Source organism: Colletes gigas, unplaced genomic scaffold (assembly GCF_013123115.1).
Source record: "Colletes gigas isolate AHSC1104 unplaced genomic scaffold, ASM1312311v1 Colletes_gigas_Sc00008, whole genome shotgun sequence".
In the NCBI taxonomy this organism is placed as follows: Eukaryota; Metazoa; Arthropoda; class Insecta; order Hymenoptera; family Colletidae; genus Colletes; species Colletes gigas.
Window position 1 is genome coordinate 7878760 of NW_025106637.1, and position 24517 is coordinate 7903276.

At 38.0% G+C, this 24517-nt stretch overlaps 1 protein-coding gene across 5 annotated transcripts in view; it reads right to left on the reverse strand.

Annotated features, from left to right (window-relative positions):
- The window catches only part of LOC122396804, a 346801-nt gene that overhangs the window by 116952 nt on the left and 205332 nt on the right, over positions 1–24517 (reverse strand). For 4 of the 5 annotated variants that reach the window (XM_043395502.1, XM_043395501.1, XM_043395499.1 and 1 more), the window contains 2 exons: positions 15395–15542; positions 6944–7051 (listed from right to left, as the gene is read on the reverse strand). In XM_043395502.1, coding sequence (XP_043251437.1) covers positions 6944–7051; positions 15395–15539 — 253 coding nt within the window. In that variant the 5' untranslated portion in view covers positions 15540–15542. Of the gene's footprint in view, positions 1–6943; positions 7052–15394; positions 15543–17359; positions 17416–24517 lie in introns of those variants that run through there. The other variant, XM_043395503.1, reaches the window with a different exon arrangement.

Sequence of the window (24517 nt, forward strand, 5' to 3'; positions counted from 1 at the left end):
TACAAGTTTCGGGACAAAGTGCATCGCCACTCCATATCGTCGCGTATAACCTTTTGCCATCTTTTAGGGTTAGTAAACGTGGCACTTGAATATAGCCAGGACGGCGTAAGGTGTGAGGGTATGTCACATAAAGTGACAGGAAGCGCCAGTAAAATTTCTCATACATGATATATTCTAATAAATACAAACCTGAAATATTCAACCGTGCGTTTCAGGAAAATGTGGAACGCATACGAAATTCTGGGGACTATATAATGCAAAATGGCCGTATAACATTGTCACGCGATTTCAAATATATATATATATATATATATGCACTAAGAAGAACACGATAGACATTTTTAAACGAAAATATTGGGCAGTTTCAACGTTTACGTTCCCAATTTTCGATAACTTATTTATGCTTGTTCCGCTATCAAATTTTTATTTCGTATAAATAGTGCTATCCATATCGAACACAAACAACAAAACGAGGATAGTTAACACACAAGCATAATATTAATTTCTTCTATTAAAATCTGAAACAAATTTAAAAATAAAAATTCGATGATATAATTAGCGAACCGACCGATTTATTATATTCTAATCTAGAGTGGGTACTTGGAGACCAACTGCAACTGCACAGAAAGGCACAATTGGTGACTGTGCACCACCGACACGCAAGGAACGAAACTCGAGTGTAACGCTCACTTTTTAACGAGCTTTTACACAGTGATAGCGCTTGAAACGCTGAAGTTATTGATACGGCTTTATGCTCGAACGGTTAATACCGTAGAGAGATCGAGAGAAATTCCAGCGACGTCAGAGGTAGAAAGGGGAAGCTAGTTCACGGTGCTCGTAAATCGGCGACAAGCCTGGAGGCGTGTCTGTGTGTATTTTATCCCGTGGTTGTGTTTCAAGAATGGATCAAAGTAAATACGTGTCTACGAAACAAGATGGTCATCATCGACCAATGGATGATACTGTTTATGATTGTCGCTTAGAGCTATCGTAACAAAGGCGATGTCAACTATTCAGGCGAATAGTCTCGACGCGGATGTTCCCGGTGCAAACTCCTGCTGGAACATCTATCGACCTTCCTACGTTAGATTAGCGACCATTTAACGTTTAACTTACTGTTTTAAGGAGATTAAAATTTGCTAGAATTCAAGGGGTGTCTAAATTTTTCCATGAAAATTAAAAAATTTCGAATCGTTCTAAAAAAATTATTTTCAGTTACGGGGATCAATTGTGACAATTTTTGGTGAATAGACATACTCTCGAAATCCTAACCATTTTCGAGAAAAAAAATTCTTAGATGCCTAACTTTTTCGATGAAAAAAAAAAATTTCGAATCGTTCTAAAAAAATTATTTTCAGTTGCAGGGGTCGATTGCAATTATTTTTGGTCAATAGGCATACTCCCGAATTCCTACGCAGTGTCGAGAAAAAAATTCCATACCGAAAATGTCTGACCATAGCGTTGAGATGTTTCACTGAAATTTCATGTTTACCTTTAAAACATCATAACTTCTGAACGGATGGAAGGATTTTCATTTTTCAAACGGCAAACTACGCGTATTTTGTTGAAGAATATGTAGAGATTCTAACAATATTGAAAAAGTTGTTCCTTGACCCCGTAAAAAGAGAAAAACCCCATAAAAGTGGTACAATTTTCAAACGTCCATAACTTCTACAATAGTCGATGGATTTCTTTGAATTTGAAAGTAGAGCTCATTTTCAAGAATTAGGGCACTTTTCAAGAATTTCTCTCTGCAAACTATGTATGACAAACTGAGAAACATACTAGGTACATTTGACTTTTCAATGATTTACAAATTGATTGCAGAAAGGCTTGGCAAAGATTTAAAATAAAAGAAATTTACATTGATGAGTATTCTCTTACAGTAAGTATACCTGAATTATTACAATTGTTGCATGAATTGACCAAATAATTGAAATACTCTTATTAATAGATACTAATTAAATGAGACAAAGCCTAAAGAGTATAATCGGTGAATAAAGAAGTCCCATTTCAACTGTTTGAATTTCTTATAAGTCTGAATTAGGGTATAAGTTTTCGTAGTAAAGGAGGATGCTCTTTCGATTAAATGAAACTGAACGTTCATCTTCGATGGCTCGGTTTAGATGATCCAATTGGCGACAATACTTATCCGAATTAATCGCTTCATTGTTCGATAACAACTCATAAAACATGATGGTCTTTCAATACTATCAAACGCACAGCATACTACCAGCCTCTAGAATCGTTTGACCGGGTTCATTCCCGTTGGGAATTACAGGAAGTGTACGTTTATCATCATTGATAACTGATCTATAATAGAACTGGATGTCCAATCAATTGGCTGAGCAAATAATTGCAACCTGATACTTGTTGCACATTGCTTTTTCGTTCGTAAAGGGTCAGAGGTCTAACAAAAAATCGCGACAGAATTTGAGGATTCAAGGATTCTCTCACCTTCAGAAATTATTAGTAAAAATAGAAATGTTTTCACGACCGTTCAACATTTGTCAAGGAATAAAGAATTTATTTATAGAGATTAAAATTTATATTGGCCTCGTTCCCTTATACTGGCAACTGTTAGAATGATGAAACTCTCACTCTCGATACTGTGCCCACTAGAGAGTCGTACTTTCGATACCGAATCTTGAGAGTAAAACTCTCATCCGTACCCCGGACATAACTCTCGCGCAACGGAAAGTCGATAGTACGTTCCCAGTCTAAGACAGGTTAAGGTAAGAGAAATACAACTGAGAAGTCACGAAAAAGGATGGAGGATACGTGGAAAAGAGCAGGCTAGCTTTCAGGACGATCGAACGGGGTTTTCTAATTTATGATCGCCGCAGTCTATCGAGTGAAGTCAAGAAACCATCGAATTTGAAGTGCAATTTAACACGCCACTATTACGAAAGTATTCTCTTAAGAACACCCTAGTAATAACAAAGGGCAACTGTTTATATTTTGTCCCTATCCAACATCCATTTCAATACTTATAAATTTCAAATAATCATTGCGTTCACATCAATTCTCACAATACCGTATCTCTTAAACTACAAACTTAATACTTAACTACCAAAGCAGTCAAAATGATCCACTCGTAAATTCTAATAAAACTTCTAAAAAAATTGACTCGACTGAATTTTTAAAAAATCGTAATTTTCTATAAACGAATAAACATCCCCATTGCATTATACATTTCTTCTCGCATCTATCGTTCTAATTTTTTGGTACAAACAAATAAAACTCTAGAACATCCCGTTGGTAATAGTTTCTCGACAGAATTTACGTGTACGTCTAGTTTTGGGATGTATTCGGACTTGGAGCCCGATAAATTCATCAGAATCGCGGTGTCAGGGGTGGAACCGATGCCTCCGTGAGGCGGTGCAGTTTTATTCGAGGTTTTCTCACGGCTGAAGTTGCGCTATGTAACGCGGGAACGTGTGCAGTCGTGAAAATTATATAGGACGCCGGGAAAAGGAAAAAGAGAAGGAGACCCGAGTCTCCCTGTGGCGAGTTGCACTTGTAAATGCGCGTCTCTCACGGTACACCAGTCCCCGAGTCTGCCCGCCACACCCCCGCCTATAACCCGCCGAACGTGTATGTACGCCTGGGTATATGGGCGCCGGAAGGTAGGCGGCTGCTAGCTACACTGGGAACACAGTTCTTGCATTAGCCAAAGAAAGATTTCTAGCGAGTAAAGCGAGAGATCCCCGCTAACTGGACGCGGGTGGGACGAAGAAAGGGCTCCGTACAGATACCGGTGGGTTCTTACCGGAGGCGTGGTACCGGTTTCTGTCGTTGATCCTTGCCGGTTGTATCGTTCTGCGGGACTCCGACTCGCGGATACACTTTTGGCGGCTGCCCGGTGGCAAAGGGAGCGCAGTGGGAGGGAAGAAACGCGAGAAAAGGACTCGTTTCAACAACGATTACCACCGTTCCCGACGGTCTCGCGATTTCAATGGCGACGCCCGAACTTGTAAAGTTCTGTCTTTGATTAATGCGTAAGTTTCTTTCGGCCGCTGTTCCCCGGAGGGGCTGAAAGACGCACGGCTGAAGGGAGTCGATTCAGAGTCGCCTCGAAGGATATTTATCGGGTAGCTGTTACGAGCCGTGGTCGTTTACCCTCCAAGGTACTCCGAAATATAGATTTAACGAACTTATTTATGTCGCTCGCGACACGCAACTTGAGTGAACATTGCTGTCGAACAGCACAGATGCACAACATACACGAAATACACACGTTTGGTTCAAGTTTTCGAAATAAGATTGTCAGTGAAGTCACGTGGGAGCCTCGAGAATGCATACGTAAAATTACAAACACATCTGACATACGGAATTTACGGGGCACTTGGTGCAAACATACCGTTTTCTGGTTGGTCCTCCTTTGGCATCAATAACGTGTCTCAACAGTTATTTTGTTTTTCAACATTTCCTTGGACGTTATAATTTCTGAGTTACACGAAAAAATTATATACAAGTCAAATGCCCAATGAACACGTAACAATTCCACCCTCATTAAAAATAAATATTCCAAATTTTCTAAACGGAATAAAATTTGAAAGTTTCAATACGCTGTGCGAGTTTTGATCGGTGAAAAGCACCCTTACAGAGATTTGACACGATAAATAGTATATAGAGCTAACACAAACTCTTCGAGCACATAAATCGGCAAACACAAAGCCACTTATTGCCCAGAGAAGGCGAACACGGATGGTCTCTTTCCTACCATTGTACGTACGAGCAACAATCTCCCAACGTCCAGCGTACAATCCTTCTGCTCGAGTCAACAACGCCGGATCCTTATTTCTCTCTCCTTGTATATTCGTCTTATTGACCGCAGCACTCGTAGTTGCTCGTTCGGGTCGAACCAGCGTGGGTTAAACAAACATCCGGAGACCATGGAACCGGAAACTGGAACGCGCGCGAAAGAATATGTCTCCCGAATCGACGTTAACGTCTCGTCCGCGGGAACTCGGCAACGAGGACGGAAAAACGGCCGATTCTACGCGGCAGTTCGCGAGTTTGCTAAATGCTCTCGAACGGAAGCACCCCTGTCTCGAGTCAGATTCACCGTGGAAGTTTGAAACTAATGACCGGATGGAGTCGATGATGCTTCGCTTTTAAGGATCCGCTCGACTCGTTCGCCGATCTTCACCGGTTGCGGAGAACCTTCCACCGTCGGGTTAACTTCGCGAGACAAGGACCGTTTCGTAAACGTTCGCCCTGAACGTTCGATCGGGACCCTCGACTTCAGAATTCCGGGGTTCTTAATCGATTCGCGAACTGGAAGTAGTTGTTCCCGTCGAGTGCCCCGTGCGTCGGACACCGAACTAGTTCTGGTTAATCCGTTTTTGCGTTCCACTGACACGAAGAATACCTGCCCCGACGGACCAATTATAAATAATTATTCAATCGAACGCCATGTAACGATTAGGGCGAGCATACGCGAAAGTTTACCAACTTAAATTACAAATCTACCTTTCATATTGGAAATTAGTTTTATAATGGAGCATCGAAAGTTACTCTTGAAAAAATATTGTAACGTTCTAAGTATCGCGGAAATTTTAGTGAAATTTAATCGTGAAATATTTCTACCGCGAATGGACCGAAGTTGTCTAGTTTATCTGATAAAAAAAAATATGGAGTAATAATATTTACATATTACAGACAAGTCTCATTTATTGAAGCGTTGTGTATATTTCCGTGCAGTTTTATTCACACTGACAGCTGCAGCGAGATGAAATATAGGAGCACGTGAAAGTACTCGTGTGAAATTGTACTTCGCTAAAAACAATGTGAAATACACTTTGCAATTATTATTCATTTACATCTACACGTATACCGGTTTATATACGTGTGTAGCTATCCATCAACTCATTTAAACTTGTTTAAGCCTGGAAAATAGCAAATTTCCAAGTCTTCCGATTTTTTGATGAATCACAGTTTGTCGATCGGAAAAGAAAGATAACGATTTTGATGCCCAATGTTTCGATGACTTTCCAAACAGTAACCGTTTATGATATTAAACATTGGAGTATGTAGTTTCGTTCTATGTCTTTGTAATGTGACTACTATTTTGTCCCGCAAAGTTATGACGATTTAAAGCGAGCAATGAATTTTCGCTGTTTAGTAGGAAATCTGATTTATGCCGTCGGCATTAGCGTCACCCAAGATATATTACAAAGAGCTACTATTGTACGGTCGGTCTTACATAAGCAATTTTTACTTTTTCTTATGCCAGTTTCATTAAGATGTCTTTAACCGTTCGAACGTTGGAGATTTAGTTGGATTTTAAAAAATTAACAACCGAAATACTTAACAAATTAATGGTGAGAATTCTCAGTCAGAATTAAATTACAAGTAAAATTTAATCAGTTCATCCATTTTCATCACCAGATACCTATACGCTACTATGATCGTTGAAAATGTTAGTACTATTCTCACACCACAAAATTGTATTAATACAGAAAAGAAATGTAGATATTTTTACGCGAATAATGAATCCAGAGGCTTTCGAAAAATACAAAAAGTATTGCAACAAGTGGACTTGAAACTCTTAATTTGTTATTTTTTATATCACGAATAAATGCAATTTTCTTCATGTACTGTATGTCTAAAGAAATTCTAGCAAAAGGTATGCATTTTTCAATAATCGTTGTTTAATTATGACTGGTATACGATCGAGTTTCGCGAGGAGCTGAATCAAGGATTAAAATTGAGTCATTGGAAATAGCTGTCCTCGTCATAGGGTCGCGAGCGGAACTCGTTCTCGAAGGCGAACGGATTAAATGTTGTCGCTGAAATAAACGTAGTTCCCGCCAATAATTAATTAGCGTGCCGTATGAAAGAGGCCAGCTCGAAAAGAGGACAATTAATGTTTAAATCGGGTACGTACGGAGGAGCCAGGCGAGTTATTAATGTTTCGTGAAGTGAAATTACTTACCGAGTATCTGGCTAAGAACGGTGCGGCCATCTTCGCCGAGGCAGGCGCTGCGAGCATCAAAGGGATTTGTGAATTGTACGAATGCATAGCCTTTGTGCATGGATATTCCTGAAACAACAAACGATCGTGACGTTCAAAAACAGTTCAATTCTTTCTTCGAGCGGCGCGAATGGGGCGGAACAGAAATACCGTGAGAGATAATAGACGAAAACTTTAATTAAAATTGTTTCCATGAATTTTGATGAGGGAGAGAAGTCTCGCGGGGATGCGTTCGTCTTGGACGTCCAACAAAGCGGAATCGCGATTCTCAGCCACCGTATAACACGGTAGTTTCTAAAAAATGTTACACGGGACAAAGAATCACCCAAACCGGTTATTTTAATTTCGAAATTACATTGGACATTGGAAATTACATTTGGAGTCGTAAATTCGTAAAACTGCATTCACTGATCACAAAATTATAGCATATAGATTGCTATTTGAATAAGATTGCCATGCAAGTGAGAAGTAAATTATTCGTTTCGTGACATAAATTTAAATTCGAAGGCTTGGATTTCGCAGAAATTAAAAATTTTTAGACATCTTGATTTTCCAGTTTTTCAAAGTACAATTCGTATTTAAACTACGAAGAATCACGAATTTTGTTTAATATAACATTTATTGTAACTTTTAGATTACGATGTATACAAGTTTCCGAAACGTGCTGGAAACCGAATTCAGAAACATCTTTAGATCGCGGGACATATACGAATCGGAGCTTTGAGCTTATATAATATCTGCTTTTCGGGGAATAACCGTTGTGGTTCCTTTGAATAAATTGGTGTCTTTGCTGAAAGTTCGCGAAAAGTTCAGTTATTACGTTCACTTTTAAATATGTATACATTTATATCCACACAGAACGTTTCCCTCTGCGAAACGCTCGTCGGTAGATTTTATAAATACATCGACGAGGCGTTTGGTTCTCATTCCCGTTTTAAATGTGCCATTTCAATACACATTTCACCGAACGTTTTTACCGAAATTACGAAAGTACGTGTGTGTAAAAACGTGGAAAGGTATAAAATTTAATTTCAAACGAATGTGCGAAATGAATGACAGGCTATGAGGTTACCTGTTATATAAAATTGGAAAGCTTTTAGGTAAACGTCAACGATAAATAAATTCTTGATTATTTCCTGACGTGTGTCCATACTTTACCACCTTGTGTCACTGTCTAGGAATTTACTTTTCTCATAGAAACTTAAATAAAAAATTTACAGCTTCTACGTTGTTAATTGAACATTTCATCACCAGGCTTGCTACGTTTGTCTCGTCGATGCAGTTACAGGAATTCCTGAGTATGTTTCAACTTCCAAGAAGACGCCAGTGCACCCGAAATTGCACCTTAGAATTCGCTTTGTTAATGAAGGTAGTGCAGTTCACCGAAAGCTATTGCCACGATACGCGTAAAATTTCTGTAAAATAATATCTCGTCCAGGGGCAAGGACCAGCATAAAGTGCTCGACATTTTCAACCCCCCTCCGACATTATTAACATGTCCGACGCAACTGGCGTGGCCAGATAAGTTTTTTTTAACCGTCACTGTCCGTTTCGGGGGTGGACACGTTTCGTACGAAATATATCTGCATCCAGGCCGCGTATACTCGCGGCCATATATGTATAACCGTGGCAGGAATATATGGAGATTTACATATTTGTTTCAGCATAATGAATTCCATGCATGGTCAGCTGCTAACCACGCAAAAGTTATTACGGCTACACAGATTACAGGTGGCTCCTGCGTTAAAATGAACGTATCTGCCGACTTGCTACGCAGACTGCCCACGGAATCGATGACCTGGGGGTGCCATGTGGTAGCCGATGTAAAATAAAAAAAAAAAAAAGGGGTAAAAAATACCGGAAAATATCGGCAGAAATTTCGGACGAAAAACGAGCCACGGCTGGGGGACCCGAAATATTACGACACGGCCTTTCAAATTTTTTGGGTTACTCGGAATTTGTACCACTGAGTTTTTAATTCGATCGTTACTGGAACTCGTGAATGGACATCGTCGCGATATTTATTGTTTAGCGGAAAGTATGAAGAGTTCTGCACCAGTGGAGATTGATTCGTGACTATCGATTGTTTGAAATTGAGAATTCATTTCTCACGATTAACCCTTTGAATCGTAAATCACTCATTTACCGTGCATCTTGTAATAACTTCGTTTTCTACTATCTATTGGTAACGAAATAAAGAAAGATATCTCAAAATTCCATGAAAAAAGTACAATTAATACCTTTCATGTTGACGATTACCTTACAATACGATTTTTTTTTAATTGGAATATGCATTCATGCATCAATCAAATTCAACATAAGTTGTTAAAAAATAATATTTACGCGTCCTGCAATTTTAAATATGGAATCAAACAACAAATAAAATCTATGGAAGACAGAATTCACTGTTTCCAGAGGAGCAAAAAACAAACGAAACTCGAGATAATTTGCAATGTTATGGAAACCGATTCGTACAATTTTTAAAGCTTCCAACGAGTGGTTGGCGTTTAAAAAATATAATCAATCGCGTGTTATTTGTAAGAGGAAACAATTTTCCCGCGAGCGTGGATCGGAGGAATCTTAGAACAATAGAAAAGTCGAGCAGATCGTCCTCCCTGCGGTTTGAAAACGAAAAGAAAGACAAAGGGAAGATATTCCATGGCCTCCACACAAAGGTATAAATTATATCTTCTTTACACCAACGAGGCAACGGGGATACAAGCAGACTGTATCCGAGTCTGCCTCACTTTCTCGGGCATCGACAACTTCTGGGAAACTTTCGAGCTTCCTTTACCGCAACGACAATTCGCAATCTCTCCGACGACTGTTTTGTGCAGCACCGGGAAAGAGAACGGGAAGAAAGGCCTCGTGTCCTTATTGCGAATGGTTCGAGTCAACGGAAACGTGAAATTGGAGAAGGTCTGACTTGTCAGACAGAGCGGGTCTCCATTGCGGAATGCCGGACCACGGTGACAGCTGTGCGAAGCAGATTGCACGAATCGAGTGGGCCAAGAACGAGGACTCGAAAATCGTATTAAACCGTGCACACGCGTATTGAGGTCGGTCGGGTTTATTCCACCCTAAATCGATCACTTTCTGTATTCGAGGTCAGAGATTTTGATAAAATTCAAATATATCGTACCCCCCTCGGAATTAGACTTTAAGTCACCATTTGGAGTTAGAATTTCTTGAAAAAATACAGAATTTCGAAATTTCTGACTTTCGCCTATTTCTGGTGCGAAAACGGGCCGCATAAATGAATTTTCAACGTCGAAGCTACAAACCCCCGTCGAGCCATTTTTTTGTTTCTATCGAGAACTTTCGGAATAAATTTTCACTCGAATCGTCGTCGCCCGTGGAACGTGAAAATTATAAATTTTTCTTTTTTTAATTGAAAGTTTAAAGGTCGCACCAACTACAAAGGTTATTAGCGACTGCACTAACAATAAGAGAGTCTTCATAGTTTATCAAGTAATCCGATGGTGATGCAAAAATTTACTACTGAGTCTTGGTGTGATTTTTGTAGAAACGGTTTCTTCGATTTCTGTTTTAATGCCACGAATTCGATGCGATTTTATTAAAAGTCCTGACCCCGGGGAGGTGATCGATGTGACACGGTATGACCCCCGGAACGTATTTCGCTTCCGGAACTGTAAAACGCGATAATTCGCAACGTTTGACGCGATACTGTTTGTACGATTTTCGCGGGACAAGGAAAAAGCCCCCGAGTAACTTGATATTTCTTGTCGCGGCCGTTTGCGTTATTTTCCCCGCGTGCATCTGCATATCCTGCGTTTTTACTCGACCCGACTAACGAGGAGGACTCGAAATCGAATTAAAAGAAAAAATAGAGACGCGGCGGGGGAAAAACAAGGGAACGCGCGATCCGATGAACGTCGCGCGATTGAATTTACCGCGTCTGAATAGTAAAAGCTGTCTCGAAATTGACAGAGAAATCGCCTCGCGGGCGCATTATTCATGTGCAAATTAACATATTAAAAATGTTTCCCGAAAACACGAATACATTCGAACACTTTTGCATTTCACTACATTAAAAACGTGTATTATAAAGGTGGATTATGTCAGCCAAATATTTTGCAGTATATACATATAACACTCATTGATAAATCATATACACAGTATGTTTTTTGTTTACTATTTGCACGTAGAATACAAAAGAAACGAGATACTTAGTATTATCTACAATCTTCTGGCTTTTCAAAAACTTAATTTAAATACCAAGTATTTTGTCTTTTTTGTATTCTACGTGCAAATATTGAATAAAATATCGTTCGTGTGTTCAGTTTTGCTACACACAGTACATTTGAAAAAATTTCAATAATCATTCGTACGCGACTTTATAATCACAAAAAAGAAATTATCCACCTTGAAATATTTCTGATACCTTCAGATATTCCACGCGAGAGAAGAATCTACATTTTTTCTGAGGGTTTAGTTTCACCCCTACGAACCAACTAAAAATAGTATCGCGGATGAGCTGTTCTCGCACTCGATGTTCCAGGATTTTGTTGAATTTCCGAGTTCGTGAACTTGCTGTCGCGAAACAAGCAACGAGGTACTAATTCGAAACAATTTAACGCGACGCTCCGTCGCGGCATTATCAGGGGGCGGGGACTCGCTCTCGGACCGTGGAGGCGTCCAATCGAGGGGGCCAAGACACCGGACTCTCTTTGAATCCTGGCCAGGAAGCTCGAAACCTCGCGAAAACTATCGCTGGCGAGGACAACGGCGTCTGGGAGCTGCCGATAAACAGCTTACTTTCAGGTGCTTCCACGATAAAGCGCGAAGACAATAAACGCGCCTCTGTACAATGCGGCCACGCGGAACTTTGTCCTGAACTTGAGCGCCACTGGAGGAATTAAAAGGGGTTTCGATTCGCCAGATAAGACGGCTACCCACAGCCAAACACAGGGACCCATTCATTCCGGCAACGGTGACAGCTGTACGGCGCAGATTGCGCGGGTCAAGTGGACGTTCAGAATTATATTGAGCGTTGTCTCCACCGCGCCGGTGAGCTACCGTTTAATTTTATTTTCGGAGCTGGCTCGATAAGGAGCGACTCGAACTCCCGTTGGATCCTGATTTCGAGTCGAGAAGATTGCAGGGGCACCGTGAAAGACGCCGTGGCGCTGCGAAAATGTTTGGCTGCGTCTCGCGAGAAACTTCTCGTTAATTAAACTGGATCTTACCGGATACTCCCCCCTGTTGTAATTCAGTCAAAACTGATCGTCCATTTCCGTCCAAATGATTTATTCGACGAGATGGAAGCAGATATTGCGAATCGTAATTAATATCGAAAATGTAGTCGACAAAGGATTTCGGTATAATACCTTTTCTTGTTTTTATTTTCTACGAGGTCAATGCTCGACTTTTGACAATTGTGAACTGTGCAACTTAAAATTTGTCCTAGCACTTATTTTCGTTGATGAAAATATTTATTAATTCTGTGCAATTTCGGACTTGTGAAATATAGAATATATAATGTAACATTTATTATTATTGTTTACCGATCAGTTAATAATGACAGAGGTATCTGAAATTATACGAGGAAGATAGATATTTACAGTTTAGAAAGGGAAAGTTGATTGTATCAAGTAGTAAAGGTCGACGGTTGGAGATTAAGTAGAAGAGGTCGGTATATAGTCAGACGCGATACACTTTTAATAAGAAACATCAACTTAATCGCATTTTCCGATCTCGATGACACTTGGCTGTGATAATATAGTATTCAAAAATGTTGTACACGTGTTTTTCACCTGTTCAAAGGTATGGATAAAATACCTATTCATTAAATTTTTTGAAATTTAATACGGAGCAAACATTGAATATGAGAAAAGTTTTCATTCTAATTCATTAAAATTATCAATTCCTTCTAATCCCCCTAATTGTAATTATTTAACACCGAATTTAGCGATTTGAGAAATTATAAACACTGACGCTACAAACTATTCCATCCAAGGTTTAAACAATTTGTGTGTTTGGCATTTGAACAGAAATTCTTTTATGATGATATTCTAAGAATCCTCGAACAACTCTGTCAAATCTTATTCTAAACGCGTACCTTGTTCCCCCGCGCGTATGTCGCGCAGCTCCGAACTAATCGAAGTATTTAAATGTAATGTAGAAAGTTTTCATTACAGGCGTAATGCGAGATGCATTACGCAACTTGGACGGAAACTTTGTCATAGACTGTGCTTTAATTTTACTTGCTCCGGAAACACCAAACAGGGATCGCATAGCGTAGCAGTGACAGCTGTACGCAGCAGACTCCAAGAAACTCGAAATTCGTATAAGTAGGATCGAGTTTCGCGAAACTTGCTCCAGTAAAAGTGTCACACTTTCGTCCGCGTCGTATCTTACTGCTCCTTAAATCTAACGATCTCACGATCGTACAATATCATTGTAATTACGACCGTTTATAAAATAACTCGAAACGAAAGTCCTAGCTTTTCTTGAGCCAGTTTAAAAACTAATAATGTGTGTTATAACGCGGTGAAAATTTTTATTATTATTCAAACTAACTCTGAGCTAAAAAATAGTATTTTAAATATTAACTGTCGAGGAAAATAATTTACTACAAACATCATATATGATACGGATAAAGTTGCTGAATATGACAAATATTTTAGTTTAAAATTGTAGTGATAAGACAGTAAGGTGATTTACAACGGGCTACTGTCCAAGACTGGCAACTAGGAAGACAACAAATCCAGTTCTCGACGACGATATCTCTATAGAAATTGCCCTCCTAACTAAAAACTATTTATCTAAACCGAATTTTGCAGCAAACGCAATCTTCGTAGTTCCAATTTATTATCGTTCCCCATAGCGGGTTTAGTTCGTAGCAATAAAGTACGTTTCTCAAACGAAGTTAGTGCTACAATGAAAGCAATGGAGTCATCGGGGTTCGTGAAACTAGAGACGGATATCCAATCGGGATATCGAAGGTCAAGGAGCTATCACGGCACAAATTGGGTTACCGAGGACGGAGCGTATCGGGAAAATCCTGTTTCCAACTTGCTATTTTTCTCGATCCGAATCGTGGCTCCACGTTTTTATACCGGATAACAGCGCGAGTTTTTCCTATTATCCGACTCGATCTTTGAATGGTCTTAACTTTGTCCAATTTGTAACTATCCAGTTTTACAGGCTCTTTGAAGTCGACGCGGCGAAGTCAAATTAGATTTTCCCGGGGGAAAAAACTCACTGGACGGTATATCCAGCGAGAAATTACTCGTAAAAATAATTATTAAAAATGTTTACCGTGTTAACTAATTAACTTTTGAACTGATTTTGCCAATCAAACTATCTGTGACGAAAAATTATTGAAATCGACGAGGGCTGAAAAATTGAAAATAAACCTTAAAGAAAAAGCTTTAGTATAACTGGAAAATGTATTTATTTCTCGAAGAGTATTTTTAAGTATCAAGATTGTAATATTAAGTTGATTTTGCAAATCATTTTTTATTACTATTTTATTATTTATTATACTCTAAATGAGAATATTGTGAAATCATCCTATTAGGTACCTCGCTCAATTAGCTCAGAACTCAATAATTAATTTAATCTGTTTCCTAACCAAAACGGAAATTATCATTAAACGTACAACTGCTACACATAAACATATACTAAAATAAACTCCCTGCTGAAACTACCCTTTGAAAATAAAATACACTTGACATATATTAAGACTCGACTCCCATCATCATTCGACCACCATAATTTAATATTACAAATTATTGCTTTTCGACTACCTCTCGGATCAAAAATGCCGATCAATGTATTCGCTACATCGTCGAAGCAATTAGAGAATCGTAAACCCCGATTTTCGTGTTAGTGTATCAATTCGAAAGTCGATCGCAGAACTACGTAATATCAAATTAAATATCCCAAGGGCTGAAACGTACAGCAATTTATTAAATCCGTCACAAGCAAACTAACAATTATCGTAAATTTCCTGATCATTTTTCCTGTATTCAAATATTTATATAAATTAAAAATAAAATGTATTTCATAGAATATGGGTCTCTCTATTATTGAACACAATTAATCTCATATCACCAGTTCTACAATTTTCCCCGGCATAAAAATATCGTATCCAGAGAATATATTAAAATTGTATACACTTGTTCAATAAATGAAATCAATGATTACGAAAATAATGACTTTAACGGAGGATGGGAATATGTGTGAGAATATGCGAAAAGAATTAGAAGGTTTGTTTTCGAAATGTGGTAAATTTCGTGCCCTTCGTTATTGTTTGATAACGTTGCTCGAGCTTCGATCGGTCTAAGTCGTTAAAAAATCTGACGTCCGACGCGAAGGAATCTCTAAAACGTAGGAAAGCTGATCCGGGCTTTCGTTTATGTGATTTCGCCGTGAGAAACCTACCTGCCAGACGGCCGTAGCGCTGAAACATTCGCTCCACATCGGTCTTGCTGCACTGAAACGTGTTTAGATTCCCGACGAACACCCGGGAATTCACCGCCTGTGGGTCCTGTGAATTGGTCTGGTTGCCCACTTTGCTCATCTTCATCGCCTGGAACAGAGGAATGTAACGGATACGGTTTATCGTCGGACGTGATTTGAGTGATGACGCAATGAAAAGTGATACAGTCATTTTATCGGTTCCTCTTTAATGGAACCTTTCGACGATGGCACAATGTTACCGAAGTACAGAGAATTTTACGACGCTCATTTTCGGATTTAGACCAGCCTCTCCGCGGCAGTTTTATCGACGCCATCACGGTTTAATCCCCGCGATTTTATACGCGATGACAGACGTATCGCGGTACGTAAATCGACATAAACCCACGGCGATTTAAGAATAAATCAACGACACACTTTTCCTGAAAACAGAGAACCGACGTGCACGCACGAAGAAATTGCACTTCGCTGTCGCGTGAGAAAATATGGAACGTGTGAATGTTTAAAAATTTTCAAACACACAAAGAAATTCCGAACGTTTTAATTGGTTTTCACAGCCGTGTAACAAGCAACGGCACTTCGAAATTCTTTTATTGCGCCCGCAAATTACCATTTCTTTCATCGGAGAGCGAGTTTTAATTGTGTCGTTCAATTTTTCGGCGTACAGAACGACAAAAACAATACTGGATTCGAACAAAACGGTCGGTGTAACCTAAATATCCAATCAGCATAGCGCGCGTTTACTGCATTAAATCTTGTAATTTATATTATATCTACGGTCTAAAAACGAAATCTTTTTCCATGGTAATCCCGGATAAAGGAGCGTCGAATCGAAACAATTAAAAAATCATTACCCATAAAACATTATGGACGTTGAAGGAATTACGTTCCTTCCGGCGACGGTCGAAGAAAAACGAAAATTTAAACGCTGCACTTTTGTCCAGCCATTAAATTACGATTCGCTGCATTTCTGTGATAGAAAAAAAAAAAGAAAAAAGAAGGGAATCAACCGTGTGACGAAAGGATCGATGAAACCACATTTTCTCGTTAGGGAAGAGCTTGGCCAGCAGTCGCTGGCGACTTAATGAGATTCGTAGGCGTTCTTTAAATTGTTCAAAGACGCGGGCGTGGTATCGCGCGGATGAAAACGGGAAATTAATTAACGCGTCGCGATTCCATTCTGGAATGCAACGGGTTCGGCGTTCCCTCAATGTTTCATTTTCCACGGCATAATATGCCACAAAACTAATGAGGTCGTTAGCCATGTCGATGGTAATCGCGGAGCACGGTCTCGACAGGCCGATGCGACAGCGATTTCTGTAGAACCGGTTAATCTTAGGGACGATCATGTGTTAATTGGATGATGCAGCAGTTAATTGAAAACTAGTCCCGATGATATCGACAAGAATTTATTTCTTTTGATTCCCCCGGACCGTACCCAGCGCTCAATTATGGAGCCCTGTAATTGCCCGTCGCTAAAGGTGGTTTAACATTCACATTGCTGCTTTCATCAAAAAGAGTTTAGCAATTTAATCGTTATTATTTATGAAAAATATTATTTCTGTTGATATTTCTGTTGTCGTGAAATTAATAGAGAATCAATTCACTGTGACTGGAATATTTTAAATTCTATTTCTTAGCAAAATCTTATTTATTTCGTGCTTAAATTACTTTAACACTTTCACTTTAACACAGTCACCATTCAGACATCATACATTCAACTTATTACGTTTGTGAGGTTACATTTATAATTGCTTATAATAATATTCCTAGCATCTTCAGGTATCTCACTTTGGTCTACAATATCAGTGGTTACGAACAACGGTCTTAAAGTGTTAACAGCGAATACAGTAGAAGATATAATTAACATTGGGAGTTTAGGAGTAAACGTAGGTTCACATAAAATTATATGTAATTGATTATTTTTACCAATTTTGCAATATTCGTCTTCTGGTTCTGATGAAATTTCAGTCTCTATCAGCTCGTGAAGAACTTCTTCATTTTCTGACTTCTTCGTCTTCGGCTTAGTCATCATAACGTTGTGGAATAATTGCAAAACGTCAGAATACGTTCAACTAACGATAAATTTTAAGAGTACAGAATACACGACGTGATATCTAGAGATCTCGCGGAATACTGTCGAGGTACGTATCCTCTGAGCCGTGTTCTTGTTGTTATCGCGCCAACGTAAACACAAGGCACCTTCAAGAAGACGAGGTATCGATGAATAGAATTTGTATAATTATTTTAAATTAAAATAGTATTAAAGTGATATATCGGAGAGTATCGTGACACAGTCTTTGTTAATCCATTCTGATGAGTTCAGCCTTTTGGCTTACGGGCACGTCCGCGTATAATCATTGCACGAAATTAGACTTATTTTTTTGTTCGCATCAGGATTCATTATAAATATTAATCGTGACGACCTTTATATGAAAAGCTCGTATGACTAGGCACTTCCCCTATCAAAAGGACATACGGTGTCCAGTTTTGTTTCTCTGCATTCCGTAAAATTGAAAGCGACGTGGCTATCCCATGGCGATTAAAACTGCCCTCGACGTCGGCAGCTAATTTTCACGTACGGTCCAATATTTACCCCGACCTCATATAAGTGTCGATATTTATCATACGCAGCCTTTCAATACCATGCTCGTATTGGTCCGCGGTTTGATAACGCTGATATTAATCCGCGCGATAAAAAGGCGGTCGTAAGATTCGACTGGTCAGAATTTTTTTTGTTTTCACACATCAAGATACGTATTATCAAGCCATTTTATATTTGTTCTCGATTAATTTCAATGGGCGAAATCATATGCTTATTAATTCTGAACAAAATCAAATTCCATAGGTTTAGAAATACCTAAATGCTTTATCCTATACGGAGGATTTATTATGCAAATAAAAATTGTGGCTAAGGCAAGGGTCGATGAACAAACTTGAGTGAAGAGTCCAGTAATTTACAAAATGCATTTTTTTTGGAAGACATCTCTTATAAGACAGCTTAACAGAACAATTTCTTGTTACAATCGAGTGCATAGAAAGCAAAATCTAACAATATCTGTGCACTCTTAAATAAATTCCTTGCTTCATAAACTTTTTGTAAATGATACTATGATAATCTTATTTTGTACAAATAAGATTCCTTTACTTTAAAAGAGAATTGTATATGCAAGTAAATCTACAAGATGGAAAAATGTAAGAATGTTCTATCAATGTTTCGAGTCAGTAACGTTTCATTGTTATTGTATTCAATATAACGTTTACTTCTGAACAATAATATTGGTATGTCTAGTAATGGTATATAATATAATTGCACACGTAACCATCCCTTCATATTGGCTTGATTGATGTCAGAGTAATTACTAGAGAGGACGTTCAGTCGAGGGAAATTGGAGATGCGTCTAATTAGTCACGTACCGCGTACGATCTCTAATTAGTATAAATAGTAAGAAGAATTTTCATGGTCACTTATCGACAACAGCTATTAACATGATATTACGTCGCTGATATTGTATTATAATAACTATTAAAACTGACTTACAAACGATTTTTAAAAAAATTCTTAATAACTTTATACGCGATCTAAGAAGAAGCTAACGAGACATGTGTTCCATAGATCACAACCATAATAATTTTGTTAACGATGTAACAAATAAATGAAATTTACATCGTGTATTATTCTGTAGCTGTTCAAAATTGATATAGAAAGTTTAGAGACTTTAACCCTGAAGATCGAGAACGCAGAAGCTATTCATCAGAGATACGGGGCTTCATCAAAACCTTGGTCGATGAAAACCCACTACTCTCCGTTGGGTGAGGTGGTAGATACTCTAAATATTCCGCCAACAACGATTCATAACCATCTGTTAAGTCTAGTATACGTGAATCGCTGTGAAGAATGAGTTTCTCATCAGATGAAGGGCAACAACCTTCTGAACAGAGTCTCCACTTGCGATTTACCCTTTCAACGTAACGATAGAGACTCCATTTTTTGAGAAACTGGCCACCAAAAGTGAAAGTTAAATAATGAAACACAAAAGATCGACAAAAATTATCAACCATTTGATGAGGCTAGAAGGGTGTTATTTATTATTTATTACGTAATTACATTACTTTGTATTGTGAATCTGAAATCAAATCATTGTTTAAGAATCAAGTACAAGCTTCATGTATTTTTTATTTTGAAACATTTTATTCGTCGTATTAAGTTTATTTCTCTTTTTTAGAAATTGCAAGAAGCTTTGAAGCAACCTAATATATTAAATACGAGTCTGAATTTCACAGGACATAATTTTTGGAAAAGTGGAAGCGCTTTCCTGAAAGCTCCCGATGTACTTCGCGCGAACTTTCAGCGACAACGTTTTTCGTGCCCGTTAGTTTAATGCCAGACTTAACACGAATGACATTTTCGTGCAAACATTTTCTACCCGCGAGGATCTGAGCGAAAAAAAAAAAAAAAAAAAATAAAAATCATAACGCTCAAAGCGGAAACACGGCTTCCGGCCGATGATCATCGTCAATTTTATGCATTTCGGTTTCCAATTTCACATGAGAATGCCTGTACGTACACGCGAGTTACGCGCGCCGAATTCGAGAATTCCGACGCAACATTTTCGAACCAAGTCTCGAACTCGTGGTCTCCGTTTTATTTCCCCGTTTCTCTTTCATTCGGCTATTCCGTGCATTCACTAAATTTCCATCACTTCCAACTAGACGCGCCAAACTCACGGCCAACATTGAATAAAAATGCACGACGGTCTGATAACCTTTTTCTTCTTACGCCTTACGAACAATCGTGAAATTAATACGAGACAAATATAAGGGGGTACTATTCTAGACCGTTTTCAATTAAATTTGACATAGATATTTTTCTAGATCCTCGAATAAACTTCGATGAATTGTCAAAATTGTTTGGAAGCAAGAACAAACCAACGAAGAACAGTTTACATGCATCGATAACGCGATACGCTATAAAATATTAAGCGGCGTTCAATTAACAATTTTATTATAGATTTAAAGTGAATTGTATTTCCGGCGGATCAGATTTTGAAGCAATCGAGTTTATGGAGATACTCTGAAGCGATTGTAGATTAATGATAGTGATCGTTTATTTAAATAAAATTCGTATAGAATACAAAATATTCTTTGTAATGATAACGACAACTCTGTTTCTACTTGTTTTTGAAAGCTCTTTATTATGCGTTTCACGCGACTTCGAACAAGTATTACTTTACAAGAAACGACTAAACAGCATCGAAGCTAAACGAAAAGTACGAAAGACGGGACAAATACTCGTGACGAGAGCAAGATAAGGGCTATCATTTCCGCATATTGATTCGCATTTGCAAGGGGCTATCGACTCCTTTACGACACTTCTTTCCTTTACTGCAAAGTGAACCTAATGTCTCGATAGTATTCCAACTATGAAATTGATGTAGAATGAACTATGCTATCGAGACATTTTCGTGAACATACAGTTAGCGTAGAATCGTTTAACCATAGAGTGGGATGCTTATAAATTGTTAACAAAAAATTTCTTGAAAAACTCTAATGGAGAAAATCTATTTACCTAAAATGAGCCTCCAACTTTCGAAACAAAATATGTTTCTATACCATTAGGTGGTCCGTAGTATTTAAAAAAAGTTGAGACAAATATATTCTTAAAATAATCTTCCAGAAGAGTGTGCTCTCAAAAAGAAAGAGTTTATTTATACCTCGAGTTTGGTTCGAGTAACTTTCCTTTCGAGTGAAATTTTAATGAAAAAATAGTACGTTAATAGAAGCACAGAGCTTCTAAACAAACATTCCGCGAGAATGTTAAAATACATTTCAGTGTCCATTATCGTTTCGCGGGTCACAAATACTAATTTAAAGAGAATTCTTTTGGCGTGGAATTTTAACGAAAACATCTCGCATGGAACGCGCGGTTCGTGTATCTTTGGATAGGTTGCAACATAAATAACGACGACGGTGGATCGAGATTCTAGTCCACCGGACGAAAGTGTAATTAGAAATCTGTACGTCGTCGATTCGCGCCAGTGCAAGAATCCGATTCCAGAACTTTGATAGAATTTCCCAACGGCGAATAGCTACAAATACGCTTTAATATATCAAGGGACGCGAGGCAATTTCTTCAAAATAGAAATTACCGCGAACTTTAAATTAAAATTTACAGCCCGGGGGCAACCGATCCGGAGATACGCTCTTCAATCTCTATATCGTTATTATTTATTCGGAATAATATAAATGAGTAAGAAACACACATTTGCAATTTTAAACATCTGCATTTCATCCTGAAGACCTGAAGAAACTTCGAAACTGGTTATTTATCGAAGAAATGCATAAAGAAGAATGTACTTCCATCGATCTTCTCCAAAAATGTCTAATATTACTTGATTAAATAAATTTCTAGAGAAGAAGTGACGAACATGTTAAAGTATGAAACAGAGTTTATAGAACTATGCAAACAATTTCAGTTGTTTCAAACTTTCAAGCTTTTTAGTTTTCAGGTTTTTTTTTCGACGTTTTTACTACTGACGACAGAAAACTTTTTACTGGTGTTTTAAATAAGAGAAAAATACCGCGAGAAATATTTTGTTATTCCATTAGATAACACGCTCTTTTTCAACAGTCCGTGGACCACACTATACAAAATTCTGTAGACAACTGGAGCCTGTAGCTCTCAATTTCTTTAACGTAGCAGGCCTTGACTCAATTTATATTTGAGATTTTTAAAAACTCACTTTTGTATTACAGGGTGTTCGGCCATCCCTGGGGAAAATTTTAATGAGGGATTCTAGAGGCCAAAATAAGACGAAAATCAGAAATAACAATTTGTTGATGGAGGCTTCGTTAAAAAGTTATTAACGTTTAAAGTTCCGCCCGTACTGAATTTTTTTTCGAAAATGCGAAAGATTTCGGGGGTATGTCTATTCACCAAAAATAATTATATTTGACCCCCGCAACAGAAAATAATTTTTCCAGAACGATTTGAAATTTTTTTTTTCGTCAAAAAATTTCACTCCTTTTTGAATTTTTTCCTCGAAAGTGCGTAGGATTTCGGGTGTATGTCTATTGACCAAAAATGATTGAAATTGACCCTTGCAACCGGGAGTATTTTTTTAGAACGATTTGGAAAAACTTTTTTGCCGAAAAATTTCAGGGAAACATATCAATGGTATGGTCAGACATAACATTTTCGGTAAGGAATTTTTTTCTTGAAAGTGCGTAGGATTTCAAGGGTATGTGTAATGACCAAAAATGATTGTAATTGACCCCCGCAACAGAAAATAATTTTTCCAGAACGATTTGAAATTTTTTTTTCGTCAAAAAATTTCACTCCTTTTTGAATTTTTTCCTCGAAAGTGCGTAGGATTTCGGGGGTATGTCTATTGACCAAAAATGATTGAAATTGACCCTTGCAACCGGGAGTATTTTTTTAGAACGATTTGGAAAAACTTTTTTGCCGAAAAATTTCAGGGAAACATATCAATGGTATGGTCAGACATAACATTTTCGGTAAGGAATTTTTTTCTTGAAAGTGCGTAGGATTTCAAGGGTATGTGTAATGACCTAGAATGATTGTAATTGTCCCCCGCAACCGAAAATAATTTTCTTAGAACGATTTGAAATTTTTAAATTTAATTGTTAATAACTTTTTAACGAAGCCTCCATCAACAAATTGGTATTCTTGATTTTCGTCTTATTTTGGCCTCTAGAACACCCTGTATCTTCTTTACATATACTTTTTTATATCACTTTTTCGTGTAATTAAGTTTCTAAAAACATGATATTGAGAACGAAATAAAACAATGGTAAAAAGGCGAAGTTCAGTGAATTTACAATTCGTTCTTTTATACGATTCGTGATGTTTATTTAGGATCCTCGTCCTGTTGGAAGAGAAATCTCATTCTCATCAAATATTCGTATAGATGAAATTAAATCCGCCTGTAACATGTAAATGCTTTATGTGTTACTTTCTATAAATAGTAGTTAAACTTCGACATTAAAACAGCTTCGTACCAAAATAAAACAACCTCCAAGGTTTAAGATTGGAATAATAAAAACGGTATTAAAAGTATGTCGAACCTCCTCCGCACATATTTTTCTTTGCTATTTGATTTCAACTTTAATAATTCACCCCCCGTCCTTAATTATTGATTCCCATAATGAGGTAAGTTTTTTAAAACGTTCCCGAGCAAACTTTAAACGTTCCATTACGTTTACATTTGAAATATTTGATCATTTTCTATAGGCTACTATGGAAATGAAATTCGTGAGCACGAGATATTATTCGAGTCAGGATAAATTTTCCATAATATCTTTGGCAGGTTGAAATGAAAATTTTTGGTGATTTCTTGTTCTCTACCATTTCTTTTACGGAATATTTTACAATTTTGTTTACTTAGGCTAATACTCGATATTGAAAGCTTGAATTAGATTCAAGTTAAAATTGAATGTTTACAAACTTTCGTGTTAAATAATAAATGCAACGACGATACCCTGGCGAAACGTTGCGAAAATTAGGATCGAATCGTGAGAAAAATTTTATTTATCGCCGGGAATACGAGTTACGATCCGGCGCAGACAGAAGTTCTCCAATTTACGACGTTACATTCAGCCGGCGTCGAAAGTTGAATATCAAACGAGAATTAAAGCGGGGATCCGTTTCGAAAATAGTATGAAAATGAGTGGAACGGCGAAAACGAAAGAAGTTAAAGATCTCGGCGTAACCAGAAGACGGCACGGATTCTCGAATTCAAACTTAATCTTCATCGCGATCATCGGAAGTGGAAGTTCCTCAAGGGAGATATGAAACTAAGAAGATTATCCATAATTTATGTAGGAAGTAAAACAAAGAGTGGACTGCCGGTAACGGTGCTGTATAATTTCAGGTATCGTCACGTGCACTATCGCCCAGAGTTTCGGAATCTCGTTAACTTTCTTTCTACCAACTGGAAACTGATCCCCCCCTCTCCCTCCCAATAATTTCTACTTATCCGTTTACGCGTGTAATGTTATTTTCTTACGTGTCGTTTGTAAATAAATTGAAATATCACAAATATTTTCTCTACCAAACAACTTAAT